Here is a 24741-nt window from a genome sequence, read left to right on the forward strand (position 1 = left end):
AATATTTTCCAATGAGACCTCTGAAGGCAAGGGTTGTTATGAGGTTATGATTACAGGCTTTGCAGACCAGAGCATGTGTGTGAAAATAATAAATTACCTGTCAGACCAGTAGATGTAAGGCCCAAACACAGCCACTGAGAACAGGTCTACGTTGGCCACTGACAGTACAATCTCCCGGCTCTCACCTGTCTCAAGGTTGATCCTCTCGATCTTATCTGTGCGGGAGTCGCACCAGTATAATGTATTTTCCTGCAAAGTAATTTGAAAATGCATATCACTAACCAAACCTCTTAGGCAAAGTCATATTTCAGCCACAAAAGAGATGAGATAGGAAGTACAGTGTATACGGAAATAGAGTGGGGAGAGGAAGAGGTTAGCAGTGGTGTTTGTGCTCATGTGTGCAGCCTCACCTCATAGTCTATAGATATTCCATTGGGCCACATGATGCCTGAGTTGACCAAGGTAACCTGGTCTGAACCATCAAGACGGGATCGGCCAATACAGGGGTTCTGTCCCCATTCAGTCCAAAAGAGATACCTGGCCAACACAGAGGTATAATGCTAACACTTATGTCTACCCAATGTGCACAACATAAATTAAATTACACTCATATAAAAAAAGGAAAATAATGAGGACAAAAAAATCAGTTGCATTACCACTAGGGCTGCCAAGACCAATCACATCAACCGCGATTAACTCTGATCCACAATTGGTACACATATCTATTTTTCAATTTTGATTAATCAGATGCTTTCTATAAGCTTTCAACCATCATACAGTTCAGTTCAGTGGACAAGTGTTATCAAACATTTACCTTTGTACTGTTCACATTTGTCATTTCCTTTACATAAAAAGTACCTTTATCTGTGGTTAAAATCATGTTAAAATCTTTAAACTAACTATCAAAGCAGGTCAGTTTAGAAACTGGAAGTCAGTTACCCTTAGTTAAAGGCAGTAGAAAAATACAAATAACACAGGAACAGATTTAAATGCAAAAAAGTGGCAATCTTAGAGGACAACAAAATGGGTGTGATTAATCTATAGAAATCTTAAGATTAATTGTGGTTAAAAAATGTGATCTTTTCACACCCTTACCAATTACACAACTGAACTTTAGCTATGCCCTGACCCCCTTGGCAACAGCGCTATGCCTGTCGAGCTTTTGCACTCGTCATTTTTAGTTTATCGGTAAGCAGTATTCAGGAAGAAATGCTATCAACATTCTGGAAAAAGTGTTAACGTTACAAAGTAATAATGGTGAGGCCACCATCTCAGCTAAAAGCAGTGAATGTAACTACAGCGGCTGGAGAACCATCGCCAAGAGGACAGCAGTTAACTACAGTGGACATTTTACTCTGTTTTAGACTACTCCAAATAAACTATGATGTTTAAAATGTTGAAATTCTTCAGCTCGTCAGGATAAATAATAATCAGCCATCAACTGTACGACTCAAATTTCATTTAAAATGCAGGGTTCTATCAAAAGACTGCTAGTTAGCAAATAGTTGTAACGATAAGCTAGTGTTTTCTGTAAAGGATGATATCTGGCTTTTGTAGCCTGTTGTGTTACCGTATTAGCTAAGATGCTAATAAGCTAACAGGCTACTGTCCACTAAGCAGTGTTGTTCATGTATTAAATGCATCTTATATGGTGTTCCTGACTGGCGTGTGTAAGGAACAGCTGTTCACCCTGTTCGTTATGTTTGTTTGACTTGCATAAAGATTTATCCAAACTTTCTAAGTCATTTTCAAGGTCTGGTCATGTTTTGTCTGTTCAAACAAGCAGGCTATAACAGGTTAACAAAAATTCATGTTTAACTTTCAGGCTTGGTTGCTACTATCTACTATCGGGTCAGGTTTCGGACAGAAATATGTGGCCTCAGCTCCTATCTAGCGCAGACATGATGCTGGAAGAAAGTATTTTTTGTGTACTTAAATGATGTTAAATGCACGTCATTAGTGCATTGCTTTCAGGAGCATATGTCTTTAAGTTGTTCAGAATGGCCAGACTTTTTGAGGACTGCTGGCTAATCTGGCCAGCAATAACAAGGGCTTGTATAAACTCTGACTGTAATTTAAGGGAACATTTAAATAGAGAAAAAAGCTCACTTGCCCCATTGCAAGAATCAGCCAGGACAAACATAGAATTTGAATGTAGCAAGGTAGAAAAATTTATAATTTTAATCTAATATTGTGTCAGCTTGGTAGCACATGTTATAGGTTAGCCCATTGCTAGCTAAAAAAATCATTCTGGTGACCATGGGGTCTTCTCTTGGGTTTTTGGGAAAGCAAAAGATTCAACACCATTCCTGTTAACCTTGAGGATTTCGGCTGTCAGATTGACGCACAAGTAAACGACTTTGGCATACTAGCCTTCACTGCGAGCTTAATAAGCCTCCTGTGCATAGTTACAGTTGCTGACAAAGGACTGGACAGAGGCCGTTCTAGGCAGGGTTAATTAAGCTAATAAATAATGTAACAATATCGATTAAAAAAAAATTGAATTCTTACGAACTGGTCTCACTTCATTCAAGGTTTTTCTCTAGGTTAGACAAAGCCAGTAGAGTTCATCTGATGTTATGCTTTTTCAGTATTTCTTTAAAGGGTTGTATGCATATTTACATGATACATAAAGTATATATACATTAAATATGAAGTACATTTACTTGCTACTACTCATGGGACTTCATAAAGGTAAATATAAACAACATAAGACCGAAATAAATTCTTCAGACGCCACAGTGCTTTACAGTCTTGAAAACACAAACATGAGGTAGAGAAAAATCAATGATCTACCCTTTCTGTGGATGGACAGCGATGGCCCTGGGCTGATCAAGACCATCAGATATGACCACCGAGCGGTATGCACCATTGAGACGAGAGATTTCTATTAGATTGAAGCCATGGTCTGTCCAATACAGGTTTCCTGTGAAGAAAAAAAAAAGCAATAACAAGGTGTGTAAATACAACAGAGCTTTATTATTCCTTTCAGGTGCAAGACACATGAAAATATTAAATCAAGAGGATACATAACTTACAACCAATCTTGCACTCACATTTGCCATTTGAGGATTTTATATGGAAGTTACTTAACACTGTAACAAGACATTCTTATTTGTCAGAATTTTCATGAAAACTGTTAATATTGGCGGCTATTTTAATTGTAGTCCTAGTCTTTGGACTAAAATGCCTTTTAGTTTTAGTCCCATTTCAGTCCTTTTCCCTTTTTTTAAGTTCAACATTTTTTTTACTTGATTTTCAAACAGTAAACAAGAAAAACCCCAGTTTACATTTGAAGTGTAATTTCAAAAATGTGTCCAGAAATAAAGGGGTATGTAAAAGAAACAGCAATATCCCAAAACAAAAAATTAAATAAATAAAAACAACTAAAACACACTTACGCACACTCGTCTATTGTAAATACTGTCCATCAAGAGAATAGTTCAAATATTTTCATAATGACCTCTATGCAGCAGACGTGGACAGCCAGGAAATGTAGGGACTCCATGTGAACATGTACTAATCAAGTTTGTCCAACAGAGAATATATCACTCTCCCATTGGCTGCCAGCTGAGCCATAGTCGTAGCCCATTTGTCATAGGGAGGCGGGTGTTTTCTCCTCCAGTGTCACAGTAATATCTGCTTAGCTGTTGTGAGGGCCAGAATAATCCATCGTTTCTCAAAATGGGCCAGATCACAGTCTTTAAAGACTGTGGTTGTACCATGGTTGAGCCCAGAATGACCAACTTGGAGAATTTCTTTTTCAGGACTTTGTAAATAACCTGTTTGATATTGTTCCACCAATCTGTTAGTGAGGAATATGACCACAGTATATGAACTAGACAAGCACTCGAAGAGCGCAGACCTCCGCCATTAGCCCTATCTCCCAGTAGTGAAGAATCCTTTAAAAATTCTTAGATCCGTCCCCATGTGCCCCCCACCACGGCATTTGCTGATTACTCCCTCCCGGGTGGGGTGGATACATGGTGAGGCAAAGCACTGGCTTCTCTACGGGTGCCAACAGATGCACCCATGGTCTCACCAGACTGGAAGTCATGAATATTCCTCTATTCTTCCCAGCATTGTGAGTATGCTCGCTACAATTCGCTGTCTTCTCTCTGTTACGCTCCGACTTGTCTCCTCGACCGGACGTGCGTCTTTAAAACGCTATAAACTCCAAAACTTTGAATAGAAAATCACCCAAAGTGCTGCTGGGAGTGAAGATACTCATGTCAGCCATCTCCTGGTGTAAAGTGGTATCAAATAAATCTGACATATAAAATACCTGCTTTTAACAGGTTTATCTCCAATGAAAATTCTATTGTTATTCCAAAAAGGCATTTGGGAAGATCTGAAAAAGTCCCAGCAACCAGCTCTATGTAACTTATTCCATATTATTCTGGTGTAAGCAACAATAAGATGTTCTATTTGTTGTAATTACTTAGGAAAAAATAGGCCCAACCATGGAGAAAGACCAGTGCAAGCTTCAGTCTCTATCTGTAGCCAGCCGGGTTTGTCTCTTGTTTCAGTGTCTTTTAACCATGTTTTAATACATCTTGCATTAATAGCCCAGTAATACCATTTCAAATTCGGAAGGGAAAACCCCCTTTCTGCACATAGGACTGCAATTTCTTTATTCCTAATCTATGTTTTGAGAGGAAATCTAATATTTGGCTGTGTTTCTTTAAAGTAAGATTCTGGAATATTTAAAGGGAGGTGGGACAGTACATAATATATAACAGGTGCAATCATCATATTAATAGAATGTATTTTACCCCACAGAGAAAGATGAATCTTTGCTCGTCTTTAAAATCTGATTCCTTTTCACTTTTGAAAGTTAAGTCTAATTTTAGTAAACAAAGTCCTGTTTTAGTAAAGAAAAAGCCCTTACATTTAAAGGTCGGATCTACTAAAGGTGTGCCTGTATTAAAATGTGTGCAAACTCATTGCCCACGCAAAAGAATGTACAAACTGATTTACTAACAGTGCGCACTAAGGGTTGCGTCTTTCAAAGCTGCAAAAGAGCACGTCTGCATCCAGTTATTACATGTGCCACAATGCATATGCAATATGGGGCGTTAACAAGCAATTGTGCGTATGCAAAGCGATATATCAAACCTGAAAGCAATTTTACTCATAGAAACTGCATCTATATTTAACACGTCTCAAAGGGAGGTGCAAATGGTTTATATGCGTAAATGCGCACACATGGCTGTGGTTATTGTGGCAAGAAGGAGACATCGAAATGATGAAAGAAGATGTAGACAATGCATTTTTCACCCTCAAGTGAACAGTTTTTGAATCAATGAGGAAAGTGTTTATTGGCTTCATCCATAAACTCCTCTAATTCTGTAGGGTCCAATTTCATTTTGCACGTTCGGCTTTCCAAACTCGCCATGCTGCAAACCATGAAACACGCAGAACCCTCATTTAAATAGGCGTGTCTCCAACACATTTGCACCTCTTGTCATTTATGTAATCACTCTTAGTAAATCACCCGCAAACCACGGTTCAACCCCAAACGCAAAATTCTAGATTGCATATGCAAATTAGTACACGCAAATTAGGATCTTAGTAGATCTAGCCCTAAGTCTTTACTTTTATTCAGAACAATCATTTTATTTTAACTAATTTCATTAAACATACTACAAAATGACTATAAATGTAAAATACACCTTTATGCACTTTAAACTTGAATTACCTTAAAAAAATACTGGAGAAAATGCTGGCATACCTTAAATATACTCTCACCTATTCTTCACTTGTGTTATTACAGATTATATTAAAGTTGACAAATATCATGGAAATAGAATGTCCAACAACCCAGCTCTAACATTTTAGTATCGTTTTATCATCTTGATAAAACAAACCTTTTTTATTTTTAGCTAGTCTTAGTCCAGTCTTTCTGATAAAAAAGGTTTTCATCAGACATTTTAAGTCATATAGTGAATAAAATTACACTGGTAGAAAATAAAACGTCTTCACTCATGATACCAACCAGCAATCCAGTCAACAGCAATTCCTTCTACTCTGCTTATGCCGGTGGTAATAATATCCTCCCTCCAGGTCTGGTCCCGTTTGGCCCTGGATATTCTGTTCAGCCCCATGTCTGTCCAGTACACAGTGTCATTTCCTGCAAAACATGTGAAACTGTTAATGACAAGAGAAAAGTGATGACGGATGCAGCTGCCATGAGAGTATTTACACCCTAAAAAAAAAAGCAGCCCATGAAACCACATTTTACTGCAGCACGGCCCATTTCACCAAATGTTGTGTGGGACTATAAAGTCTGATGGTGGAAATACCCACACAGTCCATTCACAGCTCTTTGTTGACATTCCGCATGTGAACAGGAAAGGCAACTGTCGGCCAAATTTTACAGGGCTGTATATTGCCTCATGCAAAACATGGTGCGGGTAAAACAGTTATGGACTCTTTCTGATTTTATAGACATATTACAAAGGTATATAAAATAGAACATAATTTATTTATGGTGCAGTTTTCAAGTGCATCTTTGTGCGTGCCTGTCAGCTTTGCTCTGTGCAGGTTGTAAGGAGGTTAGGCAGCGTTATGTTTATTTGCACTTTCTTGTTCCTGCTTCCTTCACACCCTGTTAAGAAGCAGCTCACATAAGACAGAAAACAGCTGCAGGGCTTTCATCTGTTCTGCTCTGGCAGCCTGGCTTCTGTAACGACATGTAAATGATGTGCACGAGGTATCAGTTGCTGCTCTGGGATGAGCTTAGTAATGCATTTGCATGTTCACCTGCACAAAGTAATAAAGGGGAGGACAGTCGACAACCTTGTCCCACACTCTGGCCATGTCTGATGTTGGCTTGGAGATTTGGTCTCACAACAAGATTTCAATCAAATTCTGTAGTCACTCTAAAGGGAAGGATATTTCAGGGTCTCTTGATGGTTATAAGGTAATAGATTGACTAATGGCAATAACTTGAGTGAAGGGTGATCAAACATGTTCAGTAAAGGACAGGACCAATAATATCAAAGTTGACATGAATCCATTGTGGTTCAGACAATTACAAAACCAGATCTTCAAATAACTCCTCTGGTTTAATAACACATATTTATACTATAATAAATAAAATTATCTGCTTAAACATCTTGAAAGCTGTCCCACTACAGTGATAGCATCACTGGAATTGCAGTTTGCCGGATTGTTTGGTAAACAATCAACAAAAAAGTGAAAAGATATATCTTTTTTAAACTTGCACAGAAACATACAATTACACCTGTTAAAAAGAAGCCATTAAATATTCAGTTTCACAAACCAAGGCAGCTTTATTGATCCTTGCCTTCGCCACAGTGGGCAAGAGGAAATGGTAAGGAATAATAATGAATTTCATCCTTTTGTAGAGATTTACATTTCCCAGTCTCATTTCTGAAAGCCAGCAGAGGACAGCTATAGAAAACACAAGAATTACAGTCCAAAAACATGCATTTTTATCTACTGAAGCGCTCTGCTTTTCCATGAAAAATTTCTGCAAACTCATAATATATCAACCCCTATGTATGAATTCAGAATGCTCCCATTTTCATCTGTGCGTATGCAATTTCCTTTACCTAGCTGTTGTTATCATGCTTCAGTGGCACCTTATTAAATGTATGAAATGCAACAAACCCACAAGTCATTTTTATCACATATGTTGGGTGAAAGGAGGCAGGATGTAATAAACAACAGCACAGGCTATAGGGATCATGTTCTTCAGTGCCAGTACAGTACAGTCATTTGATGCAACATCTTTGGAATTGCCCGAAAAGCAAATGTTTCAAAAACACATGATGTAATATTTTAGCATTATTCAAGCTGAGGTTTCCCTGTTATGTAAATGTATTATTCTTTGTCCAATCCCAGAGGCAACAGAATATTATTCAGAGAGCCCAGTATTACACGACCAAGCCACCACTCTCCAAACTGTTTGTAAGTGTTTAAAAGAGGATTGTAATGTAGGAAAATGGAAAATATAGGAAAGGTGGTGCATATTCTCATGCAGTTTGCCTGTAGAAGAGAAAGGGGTTAAAGCAAGTAGGCTGCTGTGAAAAGAAACATATTTTGTACTGGCATGTTAAAATACAGCTTAATAGAGTCAAATTTAGCCCCCCCTAGCAATTTGAAGTGTGAAGAACTGCTATTCATAACATAAACTTTTCCTTGTAAACACTATACAGTATAATTTTTAAAATGCTGGGGAATTCACTTTTATAAAGCCTTTCCAGTTCAATTCAATCTTATTCATAACGGAGTAAAACATGGGGAGGCTTAGTGAATGCTTCATCAGTTTTCCTTTTTCCCTTCACAACCACAGAGGAACTCGCTCATAATTGGAGCTGTGCTGCGTTGTTAAATGTAAAAAACATGGGAGCTTCAAATCAGACTTTTTGCTTCTGCATTGCCATGCCAGAGACGCCAGTTACCCACTCTTTTTTATTTTTTGCTGGCCACCAGGGTCGGCCCTGCACATGGGTCTGTCAGTGATTATCTTGGATGCAGCTTTTTAGCATGGCATCAGTTTTACTAGAACTGGACCATGCAAGGATAAAAACAACACTAAAAGTTCATGATGGTAAAGATGATTTCGCACTTCTGGCAACCTGCTTTAGCACGAGTATGTGATCATTACGGGGAAAGGGTTAGTTGTTGTGTGAGTAGTTATGTACAATGTATGTACACACAGTGTATGTACAATGTACTAGTTGAGGGGTTAGCTCAGATGTAGCCACAGCAGCAGTTTTGTCAGAATTGCATAACTTTTCTTTATGAAAACTTTCAAGGCCAATGCTTTGAAAGTGATGATGATGTCGGGCCAATTTGGCAGAAGAAGAATGTGCGCATGTATACCGGTGCACATATCCCTGCACACCATAGAACAGCACAGCTGGCACCATGGTATGATCTTCTCTGAAGTCGAACAGTTTAACATGCACCAATGGCTCTAACAGGATCTCTAAAAACACTTTAATTCTTCTTTCTGGGTGTAGATCAGTGATGAGAAATGATGGTTCATTAATATTCCTATGCACTGCCGTCTGAAGCAGCAATACTAGATAATATTAAAACCATCGAAGGTTTATAAAAATGTTCAAACTTATCTTTATCCCTTTTTATGTTAAATGTAGATAAAGGTTATTGGTGTTTTACGGTTATTTAGGCACTGAGGTGGTCTGTCATGTTTTTATAAGCTCACAATGATGCTGCGCGGGGCTCCCTAATAAAGCACAATGAGTAAATAAATAACAATAAAGGCCTATCTTTATCTGCTTAAAAGTAGACTGAATATTATTTCACACTACCAGATCCTACATGATAATAGTAGGTTATTATTTCTCATATTAAATCAGAGAGAGGGGAGGGATGAGAGAGGAATAGAGAACTTTGTTTGCCCCTCTGTCCTGTTGTAACTTTTTACTCAGTGTGGAAGAAAAATACTTCACCTATTAATCACTTCTAGCACTCCTGTAAACTGTGCCTTACAAATGTCATTATTTTTAGACCCAAAGCAGTTTGATCAAGGATTAAATAAAATGCTGTTGGAGGAGCATGCTCTGCTGTGCCCGTATAATGGGACTTTTGAAGACCTGACGGTAATACCGTACACCTCCGTAAAACTCAGTAAGGATATAACAGTATTATAGAATAAATATAACGCCAATCCTAGCCTGTGCAGCATAAGAAGGACACCTATTGGACCCTATTAGACTGATAAGCTTCACATGTCAGAGAAACATTTCTGTGTGAAGAACAATCTTTTCCACTGTTAGTGTCACCTCACAAATCTGCTTCTTTTTCCAGGTATAAAAGCTAACAGCTTAACCCAGCAGAACAACTGAAAGTCATTCTGTGTGGATAAATACCTGCATGAAAGTCAACGCCCACAGCAAAGAGAGTCCCAGTGATGGGCATTAGTGCTTCACTGTTGTCATTTGGGTCAAGAGCAATTCCCCGGATCCCCTCGTGGATGGAATACATCAGAAATGAATCAACACCTGAAGAATGGACAACAACCTTTATGTACTACATATAGGTACACAAGCATGTTTGATAATGAATGCACTTCATTCATATTTGGTTTTAAGAAAAGAAAAATGTTGAGATTGTCTGGTTGCTGTCATAAAAACAGAAAAAAATACTGATGGAACATGGTGGCATTTTTTGGAAAGCATACCTTCGCAAGACATGCGGTCGCTGCGCAAGTTGTAGCCCACCGTGCAGGAACAGCTACGGGTGTTCTCAGAAGTGGGGAAGCAAAGCTGTGAGCATCCTCCATTGTTCATCTGGCACGGGTTTCTGCCTGAATATTAAGTATATCCAGGAGAGGGTGAACAGTAAGACGCTGTACTTTTTATTGGGGTAGTGAGTGTGTTTCTGTGTCTTTAGCTGTGTGGCTGTATTTTAATATGCATGAATGCACTTACCTTTCTGACCTTCTCTGTCATACACCTTCATATGAACCACCCCACTTGTTTTGTTCCTCAGGATCATAAGATTCCGCCCGTCTCTTTTGGTAACCGTTCCCAGCTGTGCTGATTCTTCATCTGCCCACCACAGTTTTCCACCTGTAACAAAGAATTTCCGTTGCTTAAAAGCTGTTACACATTCAACAACGTTAGAGTGGATGGATGAAGTAAACCTTTGATTGAAGTAGTCTTGCTATGTTTTGTTGTTAATTTAGAAATTTGTGAAATTCAAGTTGTGATCAAATAACCCTTTAAAACACTGCAGCACAATCAGAGCACAATACCACATGAAAATGGTTTAATTCAGCCTTTAGTCGTTTCCACTAAAGCTGGCACTCTCATGGCATACAGGCCCTTAATAATTCAAGCATTCTCTATGATGATTTGAGATTAAAGAGTGGGATCCCATGTTCCCTGCTCTGCCTGCCTGCTAATAAAGATGCATGGCTTTTGCAGCCTTAAACCATATCTACTTTGATAGCTGGGAGAGGTTTTTTGCAGCAGCAAAGGCTCTTCCATGTCCTCCCTTAATTGAGAGATCCTGATTCAGAGCCTCCTTATGTTTGGGAAATGGTTTAATATGACCATAATAAATGAGGCAGAATTATTTTTAGCACTGCACTGCCAATGTTGAGCCTTGATGTTTCACATTCTCCCTGGCAGAGTAAATGGCCTGTGTGACGGTGTACCTTGACATCATTATTACTGTTGCTCTAAGCACCAGTGTCGAGTGTGTTTTTGTACAGAGGCACATGTACTCTATAAAATGCTTCTGACCCGAGCACTCACCACTACCATCACCACCACACTTTACCCCCATCCCTAATGTCTGTCCTCAGCAGAAATCAGAGACGCACAGTCCCGGCCCTTTGCCACAGACTCGACAAACATCACAGGAACTCTCAATTTTAAAATCCCACTGAAGTGCAAAGTGCAGAAGAGTCAGGTGGTTCCTCTCACTTCAAAACATTCTCTCTACATGGGCTGGAGATTACTGTCAATTTTTAAAAAGTGTCAAAACCTCAAAATCACTGAGGAGGAGGCACATTTTAAGAGAAAAATTCATATATTTGCAAAAAACACCCAGTTAGAGTTGATGTTATCTGCCAAGGTCCAGGTGAAAATAAAGTGATACTACCTCTTTACATTACATAAGAAACATGAAAACAATATTTTACAATAATTTCAGGAATTTAACCAGCATATTGTGGAATACAGCAACAACCAAAACAAATCAATCATGTTTCAAACCAACAATCCCTATAAGGAGAGATTTTTTCTTAAATCAGACCTCTGAACGCAGAAACAGTTTCACCATGCATTAACAGCTTCAGGCTCAATGTTGTCCCATAGGGGAACAAAGACTTGTTTCTACAAATCAGACAATTTCCATGAGTGAGAATGACAGCTTACATGCAGTTTACAAAACATTTGACCCTGGAGGGCACGCTAGCCTAGATTAGCTTTGTACCCTGTGTTAATTTATTTCTGCAGGGACCGCTGGCTAGCTGTGATTGCTTGCTTGTGGCACATCATATTCAATTTCCACCTCTACTGCTGGTTAGATTTCAGGCAAGCGCTTGATGGATCACCAATGTCTTCTAAATAGAAGTCCTCACCTTTCTCTTAAACCATTCTAATAATTACAGAGCCCAAGGACTCGTGTGGATCGACCATGTGTCACTAACAGTGCCTTCATTATGTATTTTCAACACCAGCCTGTGCAATCACTAAGGTATTCACACCCATTGAAAAGGTAGCAAGAAACATAACATGTTTCCTACTCTGACACACTACTGCATGCTGTAACATGAACCGTCACTTTGATAGATAGCATTCATTATTAGCTTTGCCAGTCAATGACTAACAACATGTATCATCCAACTGTTTCAAAGGAATGTCATTTTATATTCAGCCGCTATCAAGAAAAAAATCATAACGGTATTTATAAAAGGAAGAGATTGGATATTTATTTTATGTGCTTACTTAATACTTATGAGTTAAGAGCCCAAGGCTACCTTTACTCTCTTCATAAAGTCTCATAAATAATGTCCTTAACAAAGATGACTGCAAATCAATTCATCAGTAAATTCTAATTTCAATTCATAGTGATTCCTAACATGCATTATATCTTCTTACCTTGTGCTTATATAGACGAGCAAGAAAACACTGGAGCACATGCACTACATTTCATCTTCAAAAACAAGAGCAGCCCAGGATCAACACATACAGGCTTTGTAATGAATTAATCATTATTAACTGCATATCACACTAATCTGAGAAGGATTGCATTGCAGTCAGAGTTAATAATAACAGTAATGAACAATCAGGATGAACATGTTTCTGAAAGACATCAACATCTACTATAATGTTTTCAGACTGCAAAGTAGATTTATATTAAATGGAAAAGACTGCACATACATTGGGTTTGCATGTGTGTGTTTGTTAACCTCACATGGTGTTAAACTTGAATGAATAAAACAATACAAAATAAAACAGAGAGAGTTTTTTTGTATGTGTTTTCATCAAATCTACAAAGCTGAAGTGGACAGATATGTGTCGACACCACTGTGCAATTTTTCCACACTTCTATTGAAAAACATATTTTTTTGGTAAAAGATAATCATAGGTAAGCACATTTTTTTTTATATACACTACCGCTCAAAAGTTTGGGATCAGTGGCAAATTTCTTTGTTTTCCAAAGAAAAACATTCTCATGCAGTTCACAAACAGTTATCAGCAACTGTCACTCCTCCGCATCAGTGTCCTAGAATGGCTGCTAATCCAAGTTAATCATGCTGCACAGCTAAAAACCATTTTACTAATAAGGGAGCAAAACGGCTGGACACTGGAAGACCAGAAGAAGGTGTTGTGCACTGATGAGTCCAAGTTTGAGGTCTTTGGATCAAACAGAAGAACATTTGTGAGACGCAGAACAAACAAAAAGATACAAGAAGAGTGTTTAAAACCATCAATCAGAGAGGTGGAAGCAGCGTGATGGTCTGTGGGACTTTGGAGGTGGTAGAATAGGAGGTTAGTAATGATTTGTAAATATATATATATATATATATATATATATATATATATATATATATTTTCATAATAAATTTAAAATATTGACATATGGTGAAGATGAACTTAGACTATGCCCGTTGCTTTGATGATTATCGAGGCCAATATTTGGCTTTCATTTGATTATTGGTGTCAGCATTTTATTTTACTGATAATTAATGAAATGAATTAATTATGAGTTCTGCTACTTTATTTTTAAATCATGCTATTTTTCTTTTGTCACGTTAAGAGCACTTTGTCATCATAAATATAAATCAATTCCAAATATCAGTTATCGAGTTAATGAACTACTAATAATCTGTGTCAGTATCAGCCCTAAAAAAAACAATATTGGTCAACATTAATGGCAAACAAGTTTTATTGGTATTATTAAAAGTTCTTTCGTTCTTTAAATCTAAACTCATACTGATCTATTCTGTTGAATCTAAGGCTGCATCCAAATAAGGACGTTTGCTAGTTGAATCCAATGTGGCTGTTTAAGACAAAGCTCTTCTGCGTGTTTTATAGTTCAAACCTCTACCACCCCACCTGAGTCTGCTGTAACACACATTTAACACACATCTGTTTTGGGGGAAAAGATCCCGGCTGTTAGTTTGGCTCTGTGTGAATGGTAAACATAAAAGGTTCACTCTGTAAATTCACTCTTGCTCCATCAGTGTCTGTGTATAATGCTGCAGCTTAAGTGCAAAAGGAAGAATTTCAACAGCAGAGAGTATATTAGGGGCCTCCTCCTCTAATATTTGTTTACCCTGTATTTTAAAGAAGATTAAGATTATGTATCTTGATAATTTACAAAGCTGGAGTTTCAAAATTGTTCATCTGATTTAATTAAATACAATTTAAATGTACATACAACAGTTTGCTATATTGACACAAGAAAAGTCTAGAAAGACTGTGAAATTGCTCTATTTAACAGAGTGTAATAATAATATGGTACAGGGCTGTTCATTCTACCATTCAAAACAATCCCTGTAACATAAGAAAATGTCACTAATTATGATTGATGGAGGTTTGCTAACATGATTTCAGTGTTTTGCTGTACCTGCTACTGTGCACGAACTGAGCCATTTGTCTATGTCACCTTGAGTTCTATCTCCTATTTGTGAGAGGCAATAATGAAGTCTCTATCATCCATGTAGTAGAAAGCCCTCCATAGTCAGTCTTAAGAAATGCCTCAAACAGTTACCAAAAAAGAAATAGCTTGTGTTGCAGAATGGCAACAGCCAACAAAACAGTGGGGTTTTAGTCCTGCCACCACTGTGTTATTCTGCAAAACTGTAATTAATACATTCTGCACATGCTGATAAAATACCCACCACACAGCAACCTTTGGCCTACACTGACTAATAATGTGCTTCAACAACACAAAGCATCACCCTGCAAACTCTCTGGTTTTAGTTTTTAGACATAAAAAATAAAAGTTTCACTTTGTTCCAGACACGTACTCACAAACACACATAACTAACCACGCTCTGTTAAGTATGTTTGCTCCCTTCTCATTACCAGTCTTGGCAGGGAAAATGTATTCGCATAGCTCACTGGGAAGCCTCCCAAATTGTCAAGATTGTAGCAGTATGAAAGTAAGACCATTTTAAATTCAAATTCAGATCTGTTGTGTCAATAGAAAACCTTCTGATGAATAAAATTTCCATCTCTACCTGTTTGAGGTATTCAAGTCCGACTCAAATGCCTGTTTGTTCATGGGGCTGAAGAAATGTTTTTATTGTGTGTACTGCAATTTACATGATTATTGCAGTTTTATTTTTTCATCATAATGTTATTGAAAAACTTAAAAGTGTATTTAAACCTTTGAATTTTCTGTATATTACAGTTTATTGTTTTATTGTTTATTTTTACATTTGCATTGCTTTGTGTTTTTTATTTCAAATTTCTGACAAAAAATATGCCTTTTACTGCAGACTACATTTAGGTCCTATTTAAAAAGGAATATTTAAAAAAAGTCATATATAAAGGTGGAGACAAGAAAAAAAAATAAAGATTCTTGTTGGTTTGCATGCAGGCTTAAACTGAGGCCCTGATCCTTGGGCTGTAAATACACCACAGGCATACTGACACTTCACTTTTACATGGGATGTTGTTGTATGTTCTATTTTTACAGATCAGCAAATGTGTGTCTGAGCTCTAACCTGACATGCCAGAGAGACTGTTTCATTCACCGCATGGGATATATTTCACATCCATCAGGGCAAAAAAAACATAAGACGTTAGTGGGCATGTGCAGCCTTGATGTGTAAACTATATAATGTGGGCTGGACGGGCAGGCGCTATCACTGTTCACCGTTACTGGAGCCAGCTGGCCGACTCAAACTCATATCACACCCATATTTACCGCCTAATTCTCTTTAAGTGAGAATCTACTTCCAAACTAGGCACAAACACTTCAGACTGGAGCTTTGCATTATGGATCTGCCTGATGACGGACATGGAATCCGGCCAGTCTATCAACTTTGCAAGATTATCAGAGTTCTGCATTAGCTAATTTCTCACAACATAACCATACTCTGGAGCTGTATCAAGATAAATCTACAGAATATTCGAAATAAACATTGCTAATCTAAAATCTCTGCACTTAACAAATGTATTAGACCACCACTCAATGTAGGGTTTATGCCACAGCTACCCTAAATTAACAGCATTGTTAATTAACAAAATCATTTTTAATGTTTCTGTGATGGTAAATACATTAGTATGCAGAAGCTCATTAAGTGAACGATATTTTCAATGCTAAAATATAATTATTATTGTCATCCATGATTTTTTTTACATTTACAGTTTTACAAAAAAAAAAACAAAAAAACAAAAAACAAACAAACAGAAAAATAGTAAAGCGCATCATTATTTCTTGATTAAGATGTCAAATTATTAGGGATGCACGATATCATCGGTCTGATATCGGCAGATATTAGCTAAAATATGGCAAATACCAGTATAGGCAGATATCAGAATTTTTGCCAGTATTTACATTCCATCTTTTGTCTGTGTGTTAGACTATATCAACTGGCTGAACCAACAGACCTATGTGAGTTGAGGTCTTTTTTTAATTTACCCTCATTCTTTACACTTTAAAGTGTTTGTCGGATAAGTTTGGATTTTTTCCCCTAAAAGGGATACTGCAATATTTTGGCAAATTCGCCCATTGCCATAATACCTATAGTCTTGGTAACAGGTTTGTTACATTTTAGATCGGCGGGTCTGAGATGGGAGCTGCTCTGCCAACACAATGGAGTCTTATCGTAATTCCGGCTCTCCCTCGTCAAACTCATGAAATACACAATCCAACAACTCCAAAATGCTCCTGTGGACAAGTTGTGACCTGCACGTTCACCAAGCTATGAAAAAATAATGTATAATTATGTAACCATACCATTCCATGATTATTTCATAGCTTTGAATCCTACTGAACAACTTTGGGTTTTATAGGATTCAAAGATTGGTCGCACAAAAGTGTCATCTAAAGCAAGTCTGTGGGAACGGATAGAAACTATTTGGAACTCAATAAAAAAAGGGACCATACAACATATGAAGTTTTTGACTTGTGAAAAAGAACTATATATTGTTCTTGTCCAATTAAACAACATTTTTTTAGTTTTAAAGCAGCTTTTAAAAGAGTTCAAAAATATTTATGTTTCAGTTTATATATTGAGCCTCAGTATAAACACTACAAATGTTTCAATACCTTCCTGATACCGATCCTGATACCAGAGCATTGGGTACTGGCCAGTCCCAAGTATCCATCTGACAATGGTGTAAACTTTCTGGACTGACTCTGCTGTCGGAAACTAGCCTATTATTTTAGCTCTAGAGTAAACTCAGAACATGGCTCAGCAAGTAGAATCATAATATACAGCCTCTCTGTGACTCTTCAAACTAACTCTAGTTCTCAGCAATCTCAGCTCACTTGTTTTGTTCTGAAAGAGTCTGGTGTATTCATGTATGACCAAGAGAATGGGGCCAAGAAGGGAACGCCTCTTCTTTTTGGAACAGCTTCTTCAAATGATCCAGGTATGAGTGCACACTTGCACTTGGTCTTCAGGCTATTAAGAGCATCCACCATTGCATTTGTTCTGAAAGGCTGAAAAGTACATTTTTGCTTTAACCTGTCAAATTTTATGATAAAACAATGAATGGATGGATAGATAGAGAAATTATGGACAGATACTGTATTGACCCTAAATGACATCCAACAGAGGGAACACAGATGCTTTCACACCTATATTGGATCCATTCTGAAACATATATTTTTAACATCAGCTATCTCTTGTTTCCAAACACAAACCTGGATTCCTCCCCAAGGGGCTGGAACAATAAAAGCGTGTAAAATGTGGGTGGGAAGTAAGAAGAAGTTAGAGTCAGTGGTTGTGAGCCTAAGGCTATTACAACGTAACCTCCCTGTATGATTTCTTCACATAACATGATATAGAACATATTTCTAAAGAACGACTGACACGTTGAGGAGAAAAACAAATCATCAATCACTGCTTCACTGTGATCTAATTATCTAATGCCCCTGCCACTTCACACAAAGTGAAGCACAACTGTTGCGAGGGCTGAATAAATACCTCCAATCAACAGCCACTTTACTGGTTAAACGCGTAATCCCTCCACACTCTGACTAATCCCCAATGGCAATCTGATGCACTTGTGACAACCTCTACTCACCCATCACGGCCAGAGCTGTGCCTTTGACTAACTCCCTCTTTAGAGTCTCCAGCACTTCCAGCCCACTGCCGTCCAGATTGCACCTGTTGATAGTGCTGTTGGCTGAGCTTATCCAGTACAGCTTGTTGGCAGTGAAGTCTATTGAGAGACCTAAGAGGAAGACGAGTGGAGAGAGAGGACACCGGGTTAGCAGGAGTGACATTTTTTACAGCACAAAACCATTACTGACGTTGTAAACAGATAAAAAAAAAAAAAGAAAAAACATAAAGGTAAAAGTTATAAAATAGATTTGATGCATTGTTTTATTATATTTTTGCATTTGAGAAAGTAATACGAACAACAGAAGGGTATTGCTAAAAATAGCAGGCTTCCTTTTATTATAGTATCTGTGGTAAATTCCAATTTAGTTTTGAATGTTGGCTAAATTTAATATGCAGTTGTGAGTAGGTGAAAAGATCCTAAGTTTCCACTAGTTTTACGTAGCTTTTATGCATTTGGTTTAGTGCGGTTGAAGTGTTTATTTGTTTCCTGGCACATATTCGATAAGAGCTACTGTTAGCATGAAAAATTAATGAGTGTGAGACTGACTACTTTTAATATCAATTTCTAGCTAAAATGCCTGTTTTTCATAGAGCATCTGAGAGCACTGAAAGCTCTCTGATGCAGTCCGTCTCTGTAAAACTCACTGTCTCCCAGCAGTACCCAACCATGTGTTGGATTTATGTCTGACAGATTCACAGTCACAATGCATCATTAATTTACGCTTGTCCCCAGGTCTACCCCATAATCATAAATGAAGCCAGTGAAATATGGTGCTCTCGGCTATCTGTATTGCTGACATGCTGTGGAAAATGAAGAAATACAGAGAGGACAATGGAGCTGTTTGCTTGACAAAGAAGAGGTTTAACCTTGAGCTGTGTTTCAACAGCGACTAAAGATGAAAACCAGCTGATTATTTTGCTATATTGCTTACTCAGGCATGCATCACACTGGGATTGGGTATAAACTCATAAAGCAACATAGGATGTAAAGCTAGTGGTCACATAAACTGGTAGAAAGACATGGATCAGGCTGCAGGGACTGATCAATCCTACTTATAAACCCCAGGTGCAGCAGAAGGAAACAACCGCACACAGAACTGGATAGTAGGATAAAAATCCCTTTTTAAAATCTACTATTATACCAGCAAAGTGAAATGACCTGCCAAAAACATTTAACAACTCTGTGGGCTAAAATGCTCTAAATATTTTCCTCCTTAATACAGTAAAACATACACAAAAGTTGTGAAAATTTCAGGATACAGGAACAGGCAAGTCTTGCATCGATCATCTCCCTTCCTGTCTTAAAACCTCAGCAGGAGATATCCACAGAGAGTGCTCAATGTTTCTTTTCATTCCCCACACGCCTGCAATCAGGTCAGGCCAATTTTGGTTTCATAACACATTTCAACAAAACCAGAAATGACTTTCTGCTGTTACAAGAAGTTACTTTGGGAGATTTTTCATCAAAATTGGGATATACAGTCATGGACGAAAATATTGGCACCCCTGGAATTTTTACACCATTTCTCCCAGAAATTGTTGCAATTACAAATGTTTTTGGTACACGTTTATTTCATTTATGTGCATTGAAACAACAAAAAAAAAAAAACAGAAAAAAGGCCAAAATTGACACAATTTTTACACAAAACAAAAAATTGTTGGCACCCTCAACTTAATATTTGGTTGCACACAGTGGGGTTCTCCTCGGTCTCCTGCCATAGTGCTTCATCTCATTCAGATGACCACATATGGTCCCAGCTGACACTTTTGCACCCTGAGTCCGCAGGACAGCCTGAATTTGTGTGGAAGTTGACTGAGGATGTTTATCCACCATTCCAACTATCCTGCATTGCATTCTTTTGTCAGTTTTTCTCTTCTGTCCATGTCCAGGGAGATTAGCCACAGTTCCATGGGTTATAAACTTCCTGATTATATTACACACAGCAGACAAAGGACTTTCAAAGATCTCTGGAGATGGTCTTGTAACCTTGAGAGTGTTCATATTTTTCCACAGATTTGCTTCTTAAGTCCTCAGACAATTCTGGGCTCTTCTTTCCCTCCTCCATACTTGGTGTGACACACACAGGCACACAACACAAAGGCTGAGTCAACTTTTAGACATTCTAACTGGCTTCAGGTGTGATTTCTAGAGTGCCAGCACCTGTTACTGCCACAGGTGAATTTAAATGAGCATCACATACTTGAAATGAAATGATTTACCCACAGTTTTAAAAGGATGCCAAAATTTTTTTTCCAGCCCATTTCTGAGTTTTGTGTAAAATTACGTCAATTTTGTCTTTATTCTTCTGCTTTTTGTGTTGTTCCAATGCACATAAATGAAATAAACATGTGTATACCAAAAACATTTGTAATTGCAATAGTTTCTGGGAGAAATGGTGTATTTTCTGGAAAAATTCCAGGGGTGCCAATACTTTCGTCCATGACTGTGTTTGGCAATCAGCACCTTTGTTGTCAATAGACTAAATGTACAGTTTAACTCCATCTTATCAGGCCCTTAGCAGAGTAAGGCCAACTTTGCAAAAAGATGTTGGAAAACTGTTTTTCCTTCAAGATATTTAAAATAACTAGTGTAGAGAGGTCTTCAAGCATGCTTATACATTTATTTCACTTTTTTATTGTGCAGTTGGTGAAACTGTATGGAACAGTGGAGCTATGGGTCAAAGTGATAGTTCAGTGGTTTTCATATGGAGTTGAGGTTCTTGTCAATAGTAGGGGTGTAAAAATCCATCAGTGTTTATCGCTCCATTGATTGGTGGATTAAGTATCCAATCAGATCAATAGAAAGTCAAAACACTGGTCTACACTGGCTACGCTTTTATTTTGAAAACCCCCCACAATTTCCTGCCAGAGCAGCATCCTCAACACGCCACTGGCAGCAGCAAGTGCTAAAAGTTAGCTGCTGAGGTAAAGAAGATATTCACTTCTCTCTCTGATGTGTGGATATCTTTTAGACAGAAACCACACTGAGGCAGGCCCCTCACATTATTTTTCTGACTACATCTGCACTTTCATCCATGTACAACCTCCATTTAAGATCATTCACAGATAGAAAACACTCTCCTCTTGTTTTAGTTGAAGTAGTGCAGGTGGTGTCTGATACAGACTCTACAGATAAATGGAGAGGGAAATGTCCACTTTCATACACAGATTGAAGCCTGGCGTATCATGTCCAAATGACGTGGTTCAAACAGGACAGCTGCCCTCTTATAACCTCCCTCCCCCGTTATGCGGCTGCTCATCACAAGAAGATATGTTGAAATAGTCTTACCCCTCCATGGATCAAAATCAAGACCGTAATAAAAAAATATGTAAATCCATCACTGTAACATCACATGCAACAGAGTTAACCTTAGAACTTATGTATTACAAAATTACAAATGAACTATGTGCCACATTTATAGCCCTCTATGGTAAGTATGAAGGACTGATATTGGGTAGAAATATCTGTTTAAGTTCACATGTGTGTAAATAAGGTCAAGAAAAAATCTAAAATAGCAAAACAGAGGTAGAAACATTTGATTATGATTATAAAAGGATTGTAAAAAAGGTCCATATTGGTGCTTTAGATTGATCAGAGGGCACAAGGGAATAAAAATGTTTGCTGTTATAAAATCTGCATGTTTTAAAACAAATGTCCTTCCTAATTTTAAGATATTAAAGGGTCCTTAGTTTTAAGTAATCAAACATTTCCAACATAGAAAATGTTAACGTAGCAAAATGCATGTCTCTTTCCTTTTTTAAAAAGAGACTGTTTCTTTTCTAAATACAGAAACCTTTCAGTAATACAACTGCAGAATTTTTTTTTTCTGACCGTATGAAACGTGTGCATAAATCGTCTGATGTTGATCTTAAGCTTCTACATCAAATTGTACTGAAAGTGTGATGGAAAACACCATATCATTTTCCAAAATAATTACATCATACTGTATCATGGTCAAACAGGGGATTTACACCCCTAGTCAATAGTAAGTATAATAACCACAGGAGATGCTGGTCAGTGTGGATCTTTTAAGGACAGATCATTGGGAATGTCTGTGCAGAAGCAGCAATGAAGACGGAGTTGTTTGTTCCACATAGCTGAGAGTATTTCAAGAAAAACCCCACTTCCCATATATTCACATATATCAAACTATCCCTATATTAAGCTCATGGCTATCACACCATAGCTTTAAACAGATATTTTCCACATACTTCACCTTGAATTTGGTAAAAAGAGGCATATTAGCCTTTTTTATCAGGTATATGTTCTAAAACTGATCTGTATGAAAACTCCCCCAAGATCACTTCTATAAGGAAAGATACTAATTAAAAATATTTACTTCTAATGTATGGTCTATACCAGGCTAAGTTAAAAGTGGCATGTCTGGTATGACACAACTCTAATCAGCGTTCCTTTCCCAGTTTGCTTTTGCCCTGTGTGTGCTGGTGAAACATTATGCCTCTTTGATTAATTTTCTTACTGCTGTGTTTGCATGTAGGATCCAATACTTCAGCCGTAGCCAAGTGAGCATATGGCATCTTCCTCCATGACCGCCTCACTCATCAACATCTCTCAGAACCAGCTTGGCAATGTGGCCTTCTTAAAATAACGGTACAGGATGTAGGGGTTTCTTTTGAAATAAATACTAGTTTAAACTTCATCCAGCTGTCGACAATCCATGTTCTAAGACAGGATGTAGTCCAAAGAAGCAATGCTGCTCTTCACAGGTTTTCTTTGAACTGTTTATTGATCAGCTGTGTCTGCCATTACCATTCTTAAGCTCATCTCTAAACATTTTTCAATGCCAAGTTGTAAAGAACCATCCAAATTTGGTATTTTCTTTATCATAGCTAAATAATACGTCAAGCCAAATACTATCTCATTACTTATAGGTTACATAAATGTACTGAGATCCTTGTTTTAAATATTATCTTTTAACAGGATACCCCATTTAGTCTTATTTAAGGCTGAATAATCAAAAATAATAATGCCAGCAAAATATTTTTCAAACCCTTCCTCTATTTTAATCAGAAAATCTAATGAATATTTCATAAGAAGGACACAGTTTCCCATCCCATCAGAGCCCCTCCACCTAACTTCCTGCGGCTGATTGACTGTGCTTCAGAACTGCTCTTTAAAATTTTTGATTTCACATGTTCTCACTTAAATAACAACAACAGCCGCATGTGGCTCTTTTGCCCCTTCCAAGTGGCTCTCAGCAGCTGTGCCAAATTTTAAATCAAGGAAACTTTTTTTCAACATTAAACAAATATTTTTTGTAATGCTATATTGAAATATTTTTGTATATTTTATCCATAAAACGTGTAGCTCTTTCATTCACTTCTAACTGGATTTTTTACAGATATGCGTCATATTGTGCCTCTATGGCACAGCACATACTGGTGCTTTCCTGTCTTGGGAACAAATGTTTGGACACATTTTGGTTTCCCAGCGTTAAGAAAGGAGAAAAGGTGATGGACAAACAAAAACAATATTCAGACACTGCTGGACTACAGTGATACGATACAAGGAGCAGAAACCGGCCAGGCCAAAAGACTCTAAAGGCAGAGATCACAATCCCACCTCACCAAAACAGCCAAAGACCTTCAGCTATTTCCAGTGATGGACAACAAAGATTTTGGAAGACAAGTAAACTTACTGGAGCCAAAGTACGAGTATGTCTTTTTCAGCCTAATGCACATTACTTTTTTCCAAGTCTTCATTTTGGTGTTGTTGTTTTTTTTTTCCATATATATCACAATAAATACCGTACCATGGTCTTGTTACTGAGGTATTACCAGACTGTGAGATTTTGATACTCTGTACTGGAGACCAAAGTCCTTTTGTACAAGGCTGTAATTTCATCTATTTCTGCTGCTGATTTACAGGCCAATGAACAGGCATTATTGAGAGTAGCTGTCCCAAAGTACCATCAAATCTAAAATACACTGATTTGATGTGGCTTTCAAAGGTTGAACATGACTTGTACACAGTCTGAAGGTCTTCTGTGTTTCACCTACCTAAACAATAAATAGTCTCAGTGGCTGGAGAGTGTTTAGCTTCTTTTAAAAATGCTTTTGCCCCAGATCTTTTTCTACAATAATCTGTTTTGCTTACATGGCCAGCTATCAAATGACTAAAGTATTCGGAAGACTTTTTCACAAAGCCAATCTGACAGTGGTTCCAGCCCTTCAACAGCATTGAGGTTTCTAGATGATCTACAACTTGTGACAGGCAGCTGCTCACAAGTTCTTCGCATGCCAGATACTTTGTAACATTCACTGTGAAGCACAGTACAGATGAAGAACTTCCATACAGAGGGACAATACACCATGTGGTCTGATCTCATCATTCTGCCCTTTCAGAATAGCATTTCTTATAAGTGCTTTTTTGTGTACCTGGACAAGAGGGGACTTGGGCGATATCTCAAAGGTCTGGGTTAGGTTTAATCTTTGATTTCAAAGAGTAAACAGCA

At 37.8% G+C, this 24741-nt stretch overlaps 1 protein-coding gene across 1 annotated transcript in view; it reads right to left on the bottom strand.

The window, feature by feature from the left end:
• lrp1bb (low density lipoprotein receptor-related protein 1Bb) overlaps positions 1-24741 on the bottom strand; it is a 245433-nt gene that overhangs the window by 117006 nt on the left and 103686 nt on the right. The window contains exons 30-37 of the mRNA XM_041807111.1: positions 18225-18374; positions 10431-10571; positions 10181-10306; positions 9870-10001; positions 5999-6133; positions 2797-2926; positions 411-537; positions 98-249 (exon numbers count right to left, since the gene is read on the bottom strand). Coding sequence (XP_041663045.1) covers positions 98-249; positions 411-537; positions 2797-2926; positions 5999-6133; positions 9870-10001; positions 10181-10306; positions 10431-10571; positions 18225-18374 — 1093 coding nt within the window. The remainder of the gene's footprint in view (positions 1-97; positions 250-410; positions 538-2796; positions 2927-5998; positions 6134-9869; positions 10002-10180; positions 10307-10430; positions 10572-18224; positions 18375-24741) is intronic.

This window comes from Cheilinus undulatus, linkage group 15, assembly GCF_018320785.1.
Source record: "Cheilinus undulatus linkage group 15, ASM1832078v1, whole genome shotgun sequence".
NCBI lineage: Eukaryota > Metazoa > Chordata > Actinopteri > Labriformes > Labridae > Cheilinus > Cheilinus undulatus.